Here is a 12,264-nt window from a genome sequence, read left to right on the forward strand (position 1 = left end):
CACACTCTGAGACTGGGACCTCCGGGACGCTCTATCAGTCGTTAACAGCCATGTGTTTTACTGATAATGACGATAGCAGATGTGTATGTGTGCGCATCTACGCGCATACTTTCCAGGAAGAAAAGCTTAGCCCCCACTTAATGATATGTATATGCAAAAATAAGGTCTCGACTTACCACTCCCATTCCTCAGTCCTGCACATCTTCACACTGAAATAGGAAGGACACTGAAAATAAGTGCTGTATTCTTCATGGTGAGTATCTTCTGGGATCACAAGTCTTCTCTATCTATGGAGAGAAGACCCTTAGTCTTCACTTTATCTGAATTTCATTTTGGAGGAAAGGAGGAAGCTTGCAGAGTAGTTTTTATCAGTGTGTTATGAGGAGAGAAGTGAGTGAAAAGAGATACAGAGCTGAGATGACAGCTGTTTGACGTAGGGACAGCAGGAGGAGTTACACGTGTGAAGCATTTATTTGAAAAAAGAAAAAAACAGGACACAACTTACTTGAAAAACAGAGGGCAAGAATGAGTGAAACTCCAATAGAGCCTGAGGTAAGATCTCAAGAAAACATATATCATGAAATGATGTTCATGCAGCAAGTAGATTTTTGAGCAGAGAAATACAATTATCCAAGTTATATGGTTTTGAGGTGATTTTGGGTGTGCAGTCTGTGCAAATAATATTTATAGGCGCATTGCCAAAAAATAACTGCAAATGTTTTTAATCAGCATTTTTTCAAGTAACTTTTACCACTTCAGAAGGATGGGGTATTTATGGTGTACTTTCAAATTATTGAATAGAAATACAAATGCAAATTCATTGTCATAAAGTTTGGGACCTTGTGTGAAATTGAGATTGAGGCAAAGTGGAAAACATACATGTGATTTGAGAAGAACAAAATTTGAAATTCTATTTGTGCATTATGGATATACACGAACATCTGGATGACAGGAACGGCAAAATCAACCCTTTTCTGCTTTGATACAGTCACACCAAAACTACATTCACAATGAAATACTGCAAAGTTGCTTTGCAGAAAAATTGCCAGAGTGCTGAATCGGTCTGACTAAAGTGTAAAGCGGTCACCCCACCCCATGAGAAGAAAAACACGACATAGCTGAAATTCTGTATCAAGCAAGAAAGGGAAAACATTTCACAAGACAGGAGTTGAGTTCCTCATTTCCCAAATACTTAGATAAGGAAAAAAAAAAGACAAAGGTAAAAAAAAAATCAAATTTCTCAATTTTAACACTCCATATGCTGTCATTTTAAGCAAACCTTGTCTTTACAATATCCAATTATTAAAGACATCAGTAGTGAAGATGGGTATTTGTGTAAAAAATTACACACAAAAAAACACCAATGTGAAAACGAGACAACTATGTAAAACTCAGTGATCAAAATTGCCTCACTACAACAGCACCAGGTACTTCTACAGTTCCCGAGAGTTATACTTGTTTGTGATACAAGGCAAAATGAAAACCTCACCTAAATACTTGCGCAAAAAGCTGCATTCATGAACACGAAGCCCACTGTTTTGTTTAAGTTCAATACTTTAGAACGAATGGGCTACATGAATCAACCAGTCGACTCCAGGACAGTTTATCTGAAGTTATTTTGATAATAAATGTTTTGGGATTTATTTCAGAGCTGAAAAAAGGGATGTATTAGCTCACATTTTTCTTTAAAGGCTACAAGCAATCAAACGTTCAACATTTGTTGCGGTTCTTATATGAGAGTTCATACTGAACATTGGACTGATATGATGTAGGCCTATGTCTCATTACAACTACATTACTAGCAGTGTTTTACTGATGTTATTACTCCTTGTTTCTGCTGCTTAGTGTGGATGGAAACTGTCTTGCACCTGATGTGAGAGTGCATGTACACCCAGCTGCTTAGAAGGAGGCATGTTACTTGGTGACAATGTGGCATTTGAGATGGTATGATGATGCTGCTATAATGCTATTGTGGCTGGTTTTGAGTGTGGATTTTGGAGATACAGCTGTCCTCATCTCTTACCAGAACATCATTCTGTCTCAGTCTTTTACTGGAGGGCAGCAGCTGATTACTACTCACTAGCATCTATGTTACCGGACTAACTGTTTTTGTGTAAACCTCTGGAGGAACTGTGAAAGTGAAATTCAACAAGAAAATCTCCACACACACAAAAAAAAAATAATTAAAGCTGCAAGCAGCGATGAACGGGCCCTCGCGCGTGCAAATTTTCACCCATAAAGATCAAGGACTCAAAACTAAGTCCTATGACACCACCCATGACTCTTTATGTCAAACCATTAAAAAAATATGGCAGAAAGTAGGAACTATCAAATATGGACCAATCAGATGAAGGGGGGGCGCACTTTTTGGTGTCTAGCATTGCCACGGTAATGCTTTTGACTGAGAAAAGAAATGCGCGTTGTCGCAGGATGGAGACGCACATTTAGATGTATAACACACCGGGGTGCACGTTACGGTTCAGGCGAAGAAGCGGCCAAAGAAATGGCATAAATTGCGCCAAAATTACACGATTCATTCTAAATGGCCGACTTCCTGTTCGGTTTCGGCCATGGCGCCAAATTGCAACATGATACAGGTGTGTACCGATTTTCGTGCATGTACGTCAAACCGTATTGTGGGGCTTGAGGCACAAAGTTTTCTAGGGGGCGCTGTTGAGCCACTAGGCCACGCCCATTAATGCAAACCATTAAATATCAAATTTTTCACCAGGCCTGGCTTGCGTGCAAAATTTGGTGACTTTTGGGGCACATTTAGGGGGGCAAAAAGGCCCTCATTTCGTCGGAAGAAAAAGAAAAATCTCCTACTGATACAATAGGGCCTTCGCACTGTAAGTGCTCGGGCCCTAATTACACTTGCAGAATTTTGTTTGAGCAAAGATACTTTCTTGTTCTCTTTGATGCTATTCCAGCCTCAGCTATCTGTCCAGTCACTATCACAGCCAGAACCTGAGAGGGAGCTTCAGCCTCCGGCTCTGTTTCAGCTGCCACTGCCCACCCAAGACCCCCAGTCTCCACCTGGGCAACAGCAGCTGCAACTATCAGAGCCAATCGTCCAGCAACAAGCAGGGCCAGTGTGGATAAAGCGGAGAAGGCTGTTCCTGCTCATTTCATTCCTCATTCTATTTACTGCCACTTTTGGACTGATCTACTTCATGCCCTGCAATATCCACGATGAGAGCACTAAAAATGGTAGGCCCTCAGAAAAGTGCGATAAGTTAACAACACAACACAGTGAATTCTGAATTGAATTCTGAATTAAACCATTTTGTCTAACTCTCCATATGCTCGTCCCTGTAGCAACTCCGTGTCTCTCTCCAGCCTGTCGGAGGGCCGCGGACCGCTTGTCCTCATCTGCTGATCCTTTCACACAGCACTGTGATTACTTCTTGTTCAAATGTGGATCACACAGATTTTCACCAGAGAATGGGGGGAGACAAAGAGGTCAGGGCATACCTGGACATCCACAAAACCAGGTGGAAAAGTCAGTCGGGTCAGAGAGACAAGAAGAAGAAAAAGAAGACAGAAGTCTGCACGAGGATAAAATACTGAGTCGAAAAGCTGTGTTGCTGGAGCATCTCAGGGAAATTTTAGGTAGGACACTGTCTACAGCCTTTTTCAGATCCCCCTGTGTGTGCCCCTGTGTATTTTATTGAAATCATTTAGCAGCTACGTTAATATTTAGAACAGTTTTTTCAAGTTCTGTTGGAATATTCTTCAATTACTTTTCAAGTGTTCCTTTATTTCTTTTTCCTCGTCAGTCCTAGATGTAATTCTGGTCAAAACCAAAGCTTAAACAGGTCCGGGAAACAAATATTTCATTTGCATAAGTATTCAGACTCTTAATTATGGCACATCACTGGTACTTAAAATGCTTTAGAGTTTCTGTGAAGTCAACCTGTGCCTGATGAATGTATTGAACATAAACTTAAAAAAACAGACACCTGTAAAACACTAGAGCCTCACAGCTGGTGATCCTGAGGTCAAAAGAACTAAAACAACTGCAAGAAAGAACTCAAGGAAGGGGTGTGGGAATGGGAAAAAAAGACATCCAAAAGCCTGACAGCCTCAATTGCCATCACATCAAATTAATTATTAGGAAGAGTTCCCTGACATGACGAGACAGATCTGCCCAACCAAACACAGTTACTGTGCACAAAGGGCCTTGGTCAGATAACCAACAGATCACAATGTTTCTGTCTTGGAAAAACCTGCTAAAAGTCTTTAATACATTCCTTCCAACTAGGTGAATAACTCTACTGAAAACTGAGTATCCAAGTTACCAAGAATAAGACTTGAGAGAGGATTCAGATTTTGGTAGATTTAATTAAACAAGTGCATGCAAAAAGGGTCAAAACATACATCAGGCGTCTCGATGCAGAATGACAATGTAACAAAGGAGCATACTGATTTTTAAACGTAGAGGATGATACATTCTAGTAGACAAAACATTGGTGCTCTCACTGTTAATCTTTGTTTGGGCAGAGTACTGCACCTGTAGTCGGCCAAAGCTATATTCTGCTGCTCTAAGCAGTTTGGCTTTCATCAAGTATGGGAAACACTTTTTTCCCCCTCACAGTTGCCTTTATGTTAAAGATGCCAGAGCCTTGCTTCACAAAAAAGACACTCGACACAGTCAGATGGGAAAATGGCAAAAGAAAGCAATGTAATCTAAGACCATAAGAAGCTACATTTCCCATATTCTGATTAAAAGAAATGGATTCAGGAATGTGATTGTGATTGCCAAAGATGTGTGTGAAGGTAACCAAAATACACAATCTAGAAAACAATTGAGTTGCATCAGCATCAGAAAAGCTCTGACGAAAGGAAACCCTGTTCTGTTTGTGTTTTTGTCAGAGGCCAACGACAGTTCAAATAGTTCAGCCGTCAAGAAGACTAAAGAATTCTACAATTCCTGCCTGGACACAAGATCTATGGAAACCACAGGTGCAGAGCCCTTCCTCACACTCATTCAGAAGGTATGATCATATCTATCGCTTAATTCATTTTATTGGATAAAATATCTTGGGTCAATCTCTTTTAAATGGACTCTGAGTCTGACAAACAAAGGTTACGATGATGTTGGTGATCATCATCATCATTATCCAGCTTGCTGGAGCTAAGCAGGGACATATCTGCTGACGGATTATTGATCATTTAAATGGTGTGCAGTCTCCATCAGCTCTGTACTCTGCTGATCTGCAGTACTGAGTGGTAGCAGTTTCCCTTTCACACAAGGTGTTATAGTTATTAAATCCCCAGTGGCGTCTAATAAGGATTTCCACTTCTGGTTTTCACTTTCTAATCAAGCGATGGTCTTCACAGTTTTACGGCTGCCTCCAGAACATTCCACGTATACAGTGAGGTCCTATAATTATTACATTTTGTTTTTGTGTCATATTAATGTCAGAAGAAAAGTGTAGTTTTAGTGTAGTGCAGAAAAGCAGTCTTTGAAATGTATAAAAGGGAAGGGGAGATAAACTGATGTAAAGAAATGAAATGATTGAGGGGAAGAGGGGCTTAAGGGAGTAACTTTGGGTTATGGTTGTCTTTGTTATATGTGTGTTGGCAGGGGATGGAAATTAATAAGCTTTGCTTCTGCCATCCCCTTTTCAAACAGTGTTTGTTTTGTTTTGTTATAGTGTCTTTTGTTGGTATTGTTGTTTGTTCTGTTCAATTGTGTCCTGTAACTTTCTGTTCTTATTTTGTAGTACGAGAGTTGTGGTTTTGTTGGTTTGAAATAAATAAAATGATTGATGATTGATTGATAGTTATATCAAACTTAAACAGGTGGAGTGGAGTGTCAGACACATTACACTAAAAATGTTGTTCTGGGTTTTATGTTTAACAGAAATGCTTAAATAATTTCTTTATAATTGCAGACTAACACAATTTTTAGGTAATTAGAAAAATGAAGAACATTTCAAACAAATAACAGTCCAGAGTGAGAGATGTGAGAGACTTAAAATGGTTAAACCTTAAATGGCATGATTCTAAACTACGGTAATCTCTGTGCAAGATTAGTTTGGCCTTTGGTATTTATTTACTTACTGGGTTTCAGACTTTTTGCTGTGAAAAACAGAGGTCGAAGTTCATTCTAAGGTATTAAATTTATACCAGATGGTAATTCAAAGTACCGTATTTTCCACACTATAAGGCGCAGCGCATTATAAGGAGCACCTTCAATGAATGACCTATTTAAAAACATTTTCCATATATAAGGCGCACCGCTTTATAGGCGCACTAAATATATGGTAAGATACCGTACTATAGTGGCTGGGGTTGAGTTACGTACCTACCTGATGGAGCTGCGCTACAGGAAATGCTACAAAATCCTACAGCAAATGCAAAAAAAAAACAAGAAGAAAAGTACCGTACGTTATACTGTATATACGTATTATTGTTGTTATTAGTATTATTATTGTTATTGCTATTTTTATTCTTTTATATATTGGATATTCTTATATTGCAAGAAGGGGCCGGACTAGATAAGCATTTGCTTCTTCCTGTCCCTTCTTGAACAAAACTGGTTGTGTTTTATTATTGTTGTTGATGCATGGTGTTTTTTTTTATTTTATTGTTTTGTTCAAGATGAATAAAGATCAAATCAAATCAAACTTTATTAACAAAATAAAAACCAGCTTTGCTCTGTCTCGTCAAAGTCGCCATATGCGAGTCAGCGTCGCTGCTGTTGTCTTGAACGTCTGTGACGATTCCTGACGTTTTTAGCGCCGTTACTTAGGCAACATCAACTACATTACCCACAATCCCCCTGACTACAGTAACAGAAATTACCGTAATGATCATATATAAGGCGCACTGTCGGTTTTTGAGACAATTAAAGGCTTTTAGGTGCGCCTTATAGTGCGGCAAATACGGTAGGTATGATTTTTGGTTTTTCATCTAACCTACTCTGAAGCCAAAACCACATGCTACCGTCAAGTTTTTTTGTTTTGTTTTTTAAATCTCCTGTAATCCACTTGCTGTTTCCTCACTCCTTGCAGCTGGGAGGTTGGGCAGTATCAGGGCAGTGGAGTAAGGCCGATTTCAACACCACCCTGGGTTTATTAATGAGAGACTACAACACTTTCCCCTTCTTCAACCTCCATGTGGGCAAAGACCCAAATGAAACTGCCCATGGGATAACTAAAAGATACATACAGGCCAGTATTGGATCAAATATGGTGTATGACTTATATATGCTCATAGGAGCAGAGCAAGATAGGTGATGTTGCAGTAACTTGACTGTCCTCCTAACAGATTGATCAGCCAGATCTGATGATCCCAATCAAATGGAACACCAAGACACAGAAATCTGAAACTAAAACTGAGGTTGGAAATCCCTGTTGAATTCAGAAACAACTTAGATCAGTATTCATGCATCAAGCTAACAGTGCGCCTATGTGTCTTTCCATCTAGACTTTACGTCCCTTCTTGGCTTTATGTCAGAAGTACCTGGCCCTCTTGGGATCCCCGCAGAGCAGAAGCTTGATCCATGTGGGCACCTTCATCTCTTTGTCCTCTGAACTTGCTGTAGCTGCTTCACCTCTACATTATCGCCTGCTGAAAGGACAACTCCATCAACGCATGACCATCAAAGAACTTCAGGTGGGTACAGCTGAACTCTCCCCGATGTCACTTTTTTCTTACAACAAACTACTACAGTACATTGTAAAGCCCTGTGAGATCAACTTTTGCTTCAAATGTGTCAATAAATAAATGTATCTAAAGCATCTGTATTTGCTCTAACATAATTTTTGCATGTAAACACTCCCACAGAGACAGGCCCCTGCCATTGATTGGTTGGGCTGCCTGCAGACAGCTTTCCATCCGCTGTTTCTCAGCGAAGAAGATCACGTCCTCCTACATAACTTACCATACATCGTACAAATGTCTCGCATCATTAAGAAGTGGCTCAACAAGCAGGAGTATAAGACTAGGTACTATAAATCATTAAACATTTTCAAATATCTTAGTACTCTTCCTTTTTTTTCATTTTTGACTCTTTCTTCTCATTTGGTTCTACTTAGCGGTCCTCTTCATACATATATGGTCCTCAATCTGCTGGACAAGCTGATGCCTGCCATGGACTCAAGGTTTTCGGAGACAGCAAAGAATTTTTCCATAGCTGTGGGAGACGCTGGAGAGGTTGGTCAACAAAATTTCAAATGCCTTTGAGATGATTTGGAGTCACATATTCACCACGTGGACTTTCTTAAATCAGGAAACTCCTCGCTGGAAACGCTGCGTGATTGAGATGGAGAGAGGATTTGACTCAGTGTTCACACATATTCTCAGTAAAAGAACCTCCCACGGAGAGGTGAGGAGACAACATGACACACGAGGAATTCAGCAGAAATCTTGGTTGACGTCTTTTAAAGTTTTTCTCTCTTTAATAGGCAGAGAAGATTATTGAAAATGTCTTTTTCTTCTTCAAGTCCACGTTGCATGAACTCAAGCGGACAGACTTGAAGTCTTTTCAGCTTGTCGTGGAAAAGGTAGCAGATGTTGTAAACCTGGGTTATTATTTATGCATCAATCACCATTCTGTCAGCGGTTTGATATCTTGCTGGCTTGTCTCTCTCCAGGTTTACTCTTTCATTCCAAGACTATGGACTACAAACAGGATCTCTGATGAAAATGAGCTTGATCTGTTTTTTTCTGAGGTACAGTATATTGCAGACTACACAGTTTATAGCCATTCTTTGACACATATTTTGTATCATAGGTACCCCACTCTCTGCTGATGAAGGATTGTGGAGTTATTAATATTCACATTAATAAAGAACCCCCACTGACTCAGTCCCCTGTTTGATTTCAGATTACAGTCAGCACCCACGGCTTCTTCTCCAACTATGTCCAGCTACTGTCTCTGTGGCAAAAGAGACGCACGACACTCTTGACTGCGCAGACTGAGCCTACTGATGTGTAAGTGTCACAACTTAAAGCTGATAAATACTAAATTGTGTTGTGTTTATATGCTCTCACTCACTCAAAACGAAAGAAGGGCGTGCTCACTCCTCAAGCAGGAAGGAGACTTGAGCTCAGTCCAGGGCCCTCCCGGGGGCGGCAGAAGGAGAGCAATGCTCAGGATTGCATTAAGTAGGAGCACTGGGTGATAAAAGGGTAAAAAATGACACACAAAGCTATACAACCATCTCACCAGTAGACCACTCCTATTCAAACATTGATCAAATGCATTGATCAAATTAAAGCATGGGTGGGCCAGAAATGTCTTCAGTTAAATGAAGACAAAACAGAATTAATAGTGTTTTGAGCCAAAGAAGAAAGTTAAGAAAGTTTGTTAAAAGTCAGCACTCAAGCATAAAGCTAAAAACCAAAAGCCAAGCCAGGAATCTGGGAGTGATTCTGGACTCAGACCTGAATTTTAGCAGCCACATTAAGACAGTAATGAAGTCAGTTTATTATCACCTAAAGAACATATCGGGAATTAAAGGACTGATGTCTCAGCAGGTCTTGGAAAAACTTGTCCATGCTTGCATATTCAGTAGACTGGACTACTGTAACGCTGTTCTCACGGGTCTCCCTAAAAAATCCATCAAACAGCTGCAGTTAGTCCAGAACTGATGCCAGAGTCCTCACTAAAACCTCCAGTTCTTAGATCTTTACAATGGCTTCCTGTAAATCACAGAATAGATCCTGCTTAAAATCCTGCTGTTGGTTTATAAATCTCTGAATGGTCGAGGACCAAAACAAACTCTGATCTCCTGGTCCATCATGAACCAACCGGAACCACCAGAACCCAAACACGGTGAGGCAGCGTTTCATGCTCCTCACCTGCGGAACAAACTCCCAGAATGCATCAGGCCTGCAGAAACTCTCAGTTCATTTATTTCTTGCATCTCATATGTTTTACTAATTTTAACTTATGTTTGTATGTTTTTAATTATCATTTTTTCTGCTTGTAAACTATTTTCTTTTTAATTAATTTTTTACGTTTTTATATAAATTGTATTGAATTGTCTTGTACATTAAATGTATACAAAAACACTTGCCTTACCATACCTTAAGCACACAAAACCCTTTTCACATTTCTTTCAGTTTCTCTGTCACACCCTCTCTTCTCGGTAATGAGCTCCATGTTCCAATGGGAATGTTCATTCCTCCTTTTTTCCATCCCACCTATCCAAGGTAATATGTGCAGAAATAAAAACAGTATTAAAGGCTTCTAGTATTCATTCAATAATATAGTAACATTTAAACCTTTTATTTACAGAGCTATGAATTATGGTTCAGTGGGGTTCCTTGTTGCCAAAGATATCTTCCATCTTTTAGTGCCTGAGAGTAAGTATACAATACTTCACATTTGTCCCAATGTTGACACTCACACTTTTTTGTTATGCTATTTAAAAAACACAAACATACACATTCCAGTGACTATTTTATAAAGGTACGGGCTAAATGTGCAGAATTTCAGCCTCAATTTTAGGTTATTTACATTCAAAATGAAGGAAGGGTTTTAGAACTGCTTCTTTAAAATGTGCAGCTAGTTTTCAGGGACTTCTGTTAAACCATCATTAAACGCCACTGAAATGCCATATTCTATTCTATTCTATTCTATTCTATTCTATTCTATAATAACCTAACTCCTGAAGGGAAATATTATAATTATATATACAGTATGTGCCCATGAAATCATGTTTTACAGATGTTTAATTATTTTGGATCATTATTTTAAAGATTCAGATATTGGTATGTCTAGGAAAAGTCTTCTGTACACAACCATGCCCTTTTTTCTCTAAACTACTGATTTTGCAGTATCTAATGTTGATTAAAAGTGTAATCACTGTTTTTTTTTTTTTTAAATACCCTCAAATAAAAGCTGAGACTTAGAACTTTAAGCCCAAATCCATTATTTTCCTGACCTCAAGAAACAGAAACAGAACGCAAAATGTTTTAATGCAATCACCATTTAAAGTGTTTTTCTGCAGTTTTCTCTCACAGTCAGGCAGTGCAAGCAGTGGGGGAATGTGTGTGGGCTCACTACCGCAATATGACTGAAAAATCAGGCAGAGGTGGAGTGTTTTCGCTCTCAAAAACACAACAGCAGGAGGTGTGGGTCCAATACTCTGCACTGCAGGTGGCCCTACAGGTGAGGAAACCCCTCTGACTTTTGTGTCTGGCTGTGACAACATAAACCTCATGTATCCACACTTGGTGCACTTCTTTTCTCAGGCTTATCATAAAAGTCTAACGGGCCATCCTGGTGACACCTCCCTTTCAGGGCTGTCTCACACTCGTCTGTTTCTCACATCTTTTTCTCAGGTAATTATCACATTTTCTTAATGTTTGATTTTCTTTCACCTGAGTAATGTTTTAATATGTTGTTCTCACAGGTCAGCTGCGATGTTGACCCGCACCGGGAATCCATGCCCTTAGAGCCGTCTTTCTTGATTGCAGTCATCTGTGCCAACTCTAACCTTTGCCCTACAAGCCTACAGTGTTCCCTAAAAACCCAGCAAAGCTCAGTGCAAACATGCTGACGAATCTTCTCAAACGACAAACCGGACTTAAAATACCGTAGAGGTCTATAAAACAAGTGTACATACATTTTTGTATTAGCCGTAATTGTTATGATTCTGCAAACTGCATTTCTTGCACAATTTATTAAGTATTCATCTGGATGGAAAACAAACATTTGACTTTTTTTTCCCCCTTTTATTTTTTTTTGTGTATCCTTGTCTGTAGGGGAGGAAGACATCAGTATGCACAAATCAATATTCAAGAGAAATCTCACTGGTCTTGCAGTAAAATTGTAACGTGTTGCATCATTTTACCTCATCAGGTCTCAAACTTTCATATGAATAATATAAATGTATTTGTCTTGGAACTATTAACAATTTAACTGCACAGTGTTCATTTATATGGGGTAAAATCACTGGTCTAGCTCAATTGATTTCAGCTGAATAATACTTTATCAATCCTCAAAGGGAAATCATATTTTAAAATAATATGTTGCCATATTTTAATTCAAATTTCTTCTTATTATTGTTGTTTGCTTCCTGAAAAGAGAAAAGAAAGCAGAATCTACTAGCAGAAGTGAATGCTTTACACCCACAGTAACTGGGTCGGATTTTTTTATTTTTGTATAGGGTGGGGCTAATTTTGTGAGATCATCTTTATATTAAAACCTGTTTTTCCTAAATAATTCTCCTGAAGACTGATGATTTGACTATTAATTATTTTTAAAATGACATATTCAATCAAGTTTAATTAACTTAATTC

The 12,264-nt window shown here is 39.0% G+C and overlaps 1 protein-coding gene across 2 annotated transcripts; it reads left to right on the plus strand.

The window, feature by feature from the left end:
* Nucleotides 1-441: 441 nt before the first annotated feature.
* kel (Kell metallo-endopeptidase (Kell blood group)) lies at nucleotides 442-12,055 on the plus strand. Of its 2 annotated transcripts, XR_009778690.1 has the most exons (19): nucleotides 442-552; nucleotides 2,931-3,210; nucleotides 3,319-3,612; nucleotides 4,876-4,997; nucleotides 7,023-7,181; nucleotides 7,279-7,350; nucleotides 7,438-7,626; nucleotides 7,798-7,958; nucleotides 8,049-8,166; nucleotides 8,243-8,338; nucleotides 8,418-8,516; nucleotides 8,607-8,684; nucleotides 8,840-8,946; nucleotides 10,081-10,170; nucleotides 10,256-10,323; nucleotides 10,971-11,131; nucleotides 11,215-11,304; nucleotides 11,376-11,580; nucleotides 11,728-12,055. XR_009778690.1 is itself a non-coding variant. In XM_061717069.1 (18 exons), the coding sequence occupies exons 1-18, from the start codon at nucleotides 526-528 to the stop codon at nucleotides 11,520-11,522; spliced, it is 2,358 nt and encodes a 785-aa protein (XP_061573053.1). In that variant the 5' UTR covers nucleotides 442-525; the 3' UTR covers nucleotides 11,523-12,055. The 2 variants fall into 2 exon arrangements, 1 of the variants encoding a protein (XP_061573053.1); XM_061717069.1 differs by having other exon boundaries at nucleotides 11,376-12,055.
* The last annotated feature ends 209 nt before the right edge of the window (nucleotides 12,056-12,264 follow it).

The sequence above is a fragment of the Cololabis saira genome, chromosome 3, assembly GCF_033807715.1.
Source record: "Cololabis saira isolate AMF1-May2022 chromosome 3, fColSai1.1, whole genome shotgun sequence".
Classification (NCBI taxonomy): Eukaryota; Metazoa; Chordata; class Actinopteri; order Beloniformes; family Belonidae; genus Cololabis; species Cololabis saira.

Excerpts from the sequence above, each read along its gene's own strand:
- kel (XM_061717069.1), top strand. The coding sequence starts at position 526 with ATGAGTGAAACTCCAATAGAGCCTGAG. Across the intron at positions 553-2,930 it reads AAACTCCAATAGAGCCTGAG|CCTCAGCTATCTGTCCAGTC; the intron begins GTAAGATCTCAA and ends ATGCTATTCCAG. Across the intron at positions 8,685-8,839 it reads TTGATCTGTTTTTTTCTGAG|ATTACAGTCAGCACCCACGG; the intron begins GTACAGTATATT and ends GTTTGATTTCAG.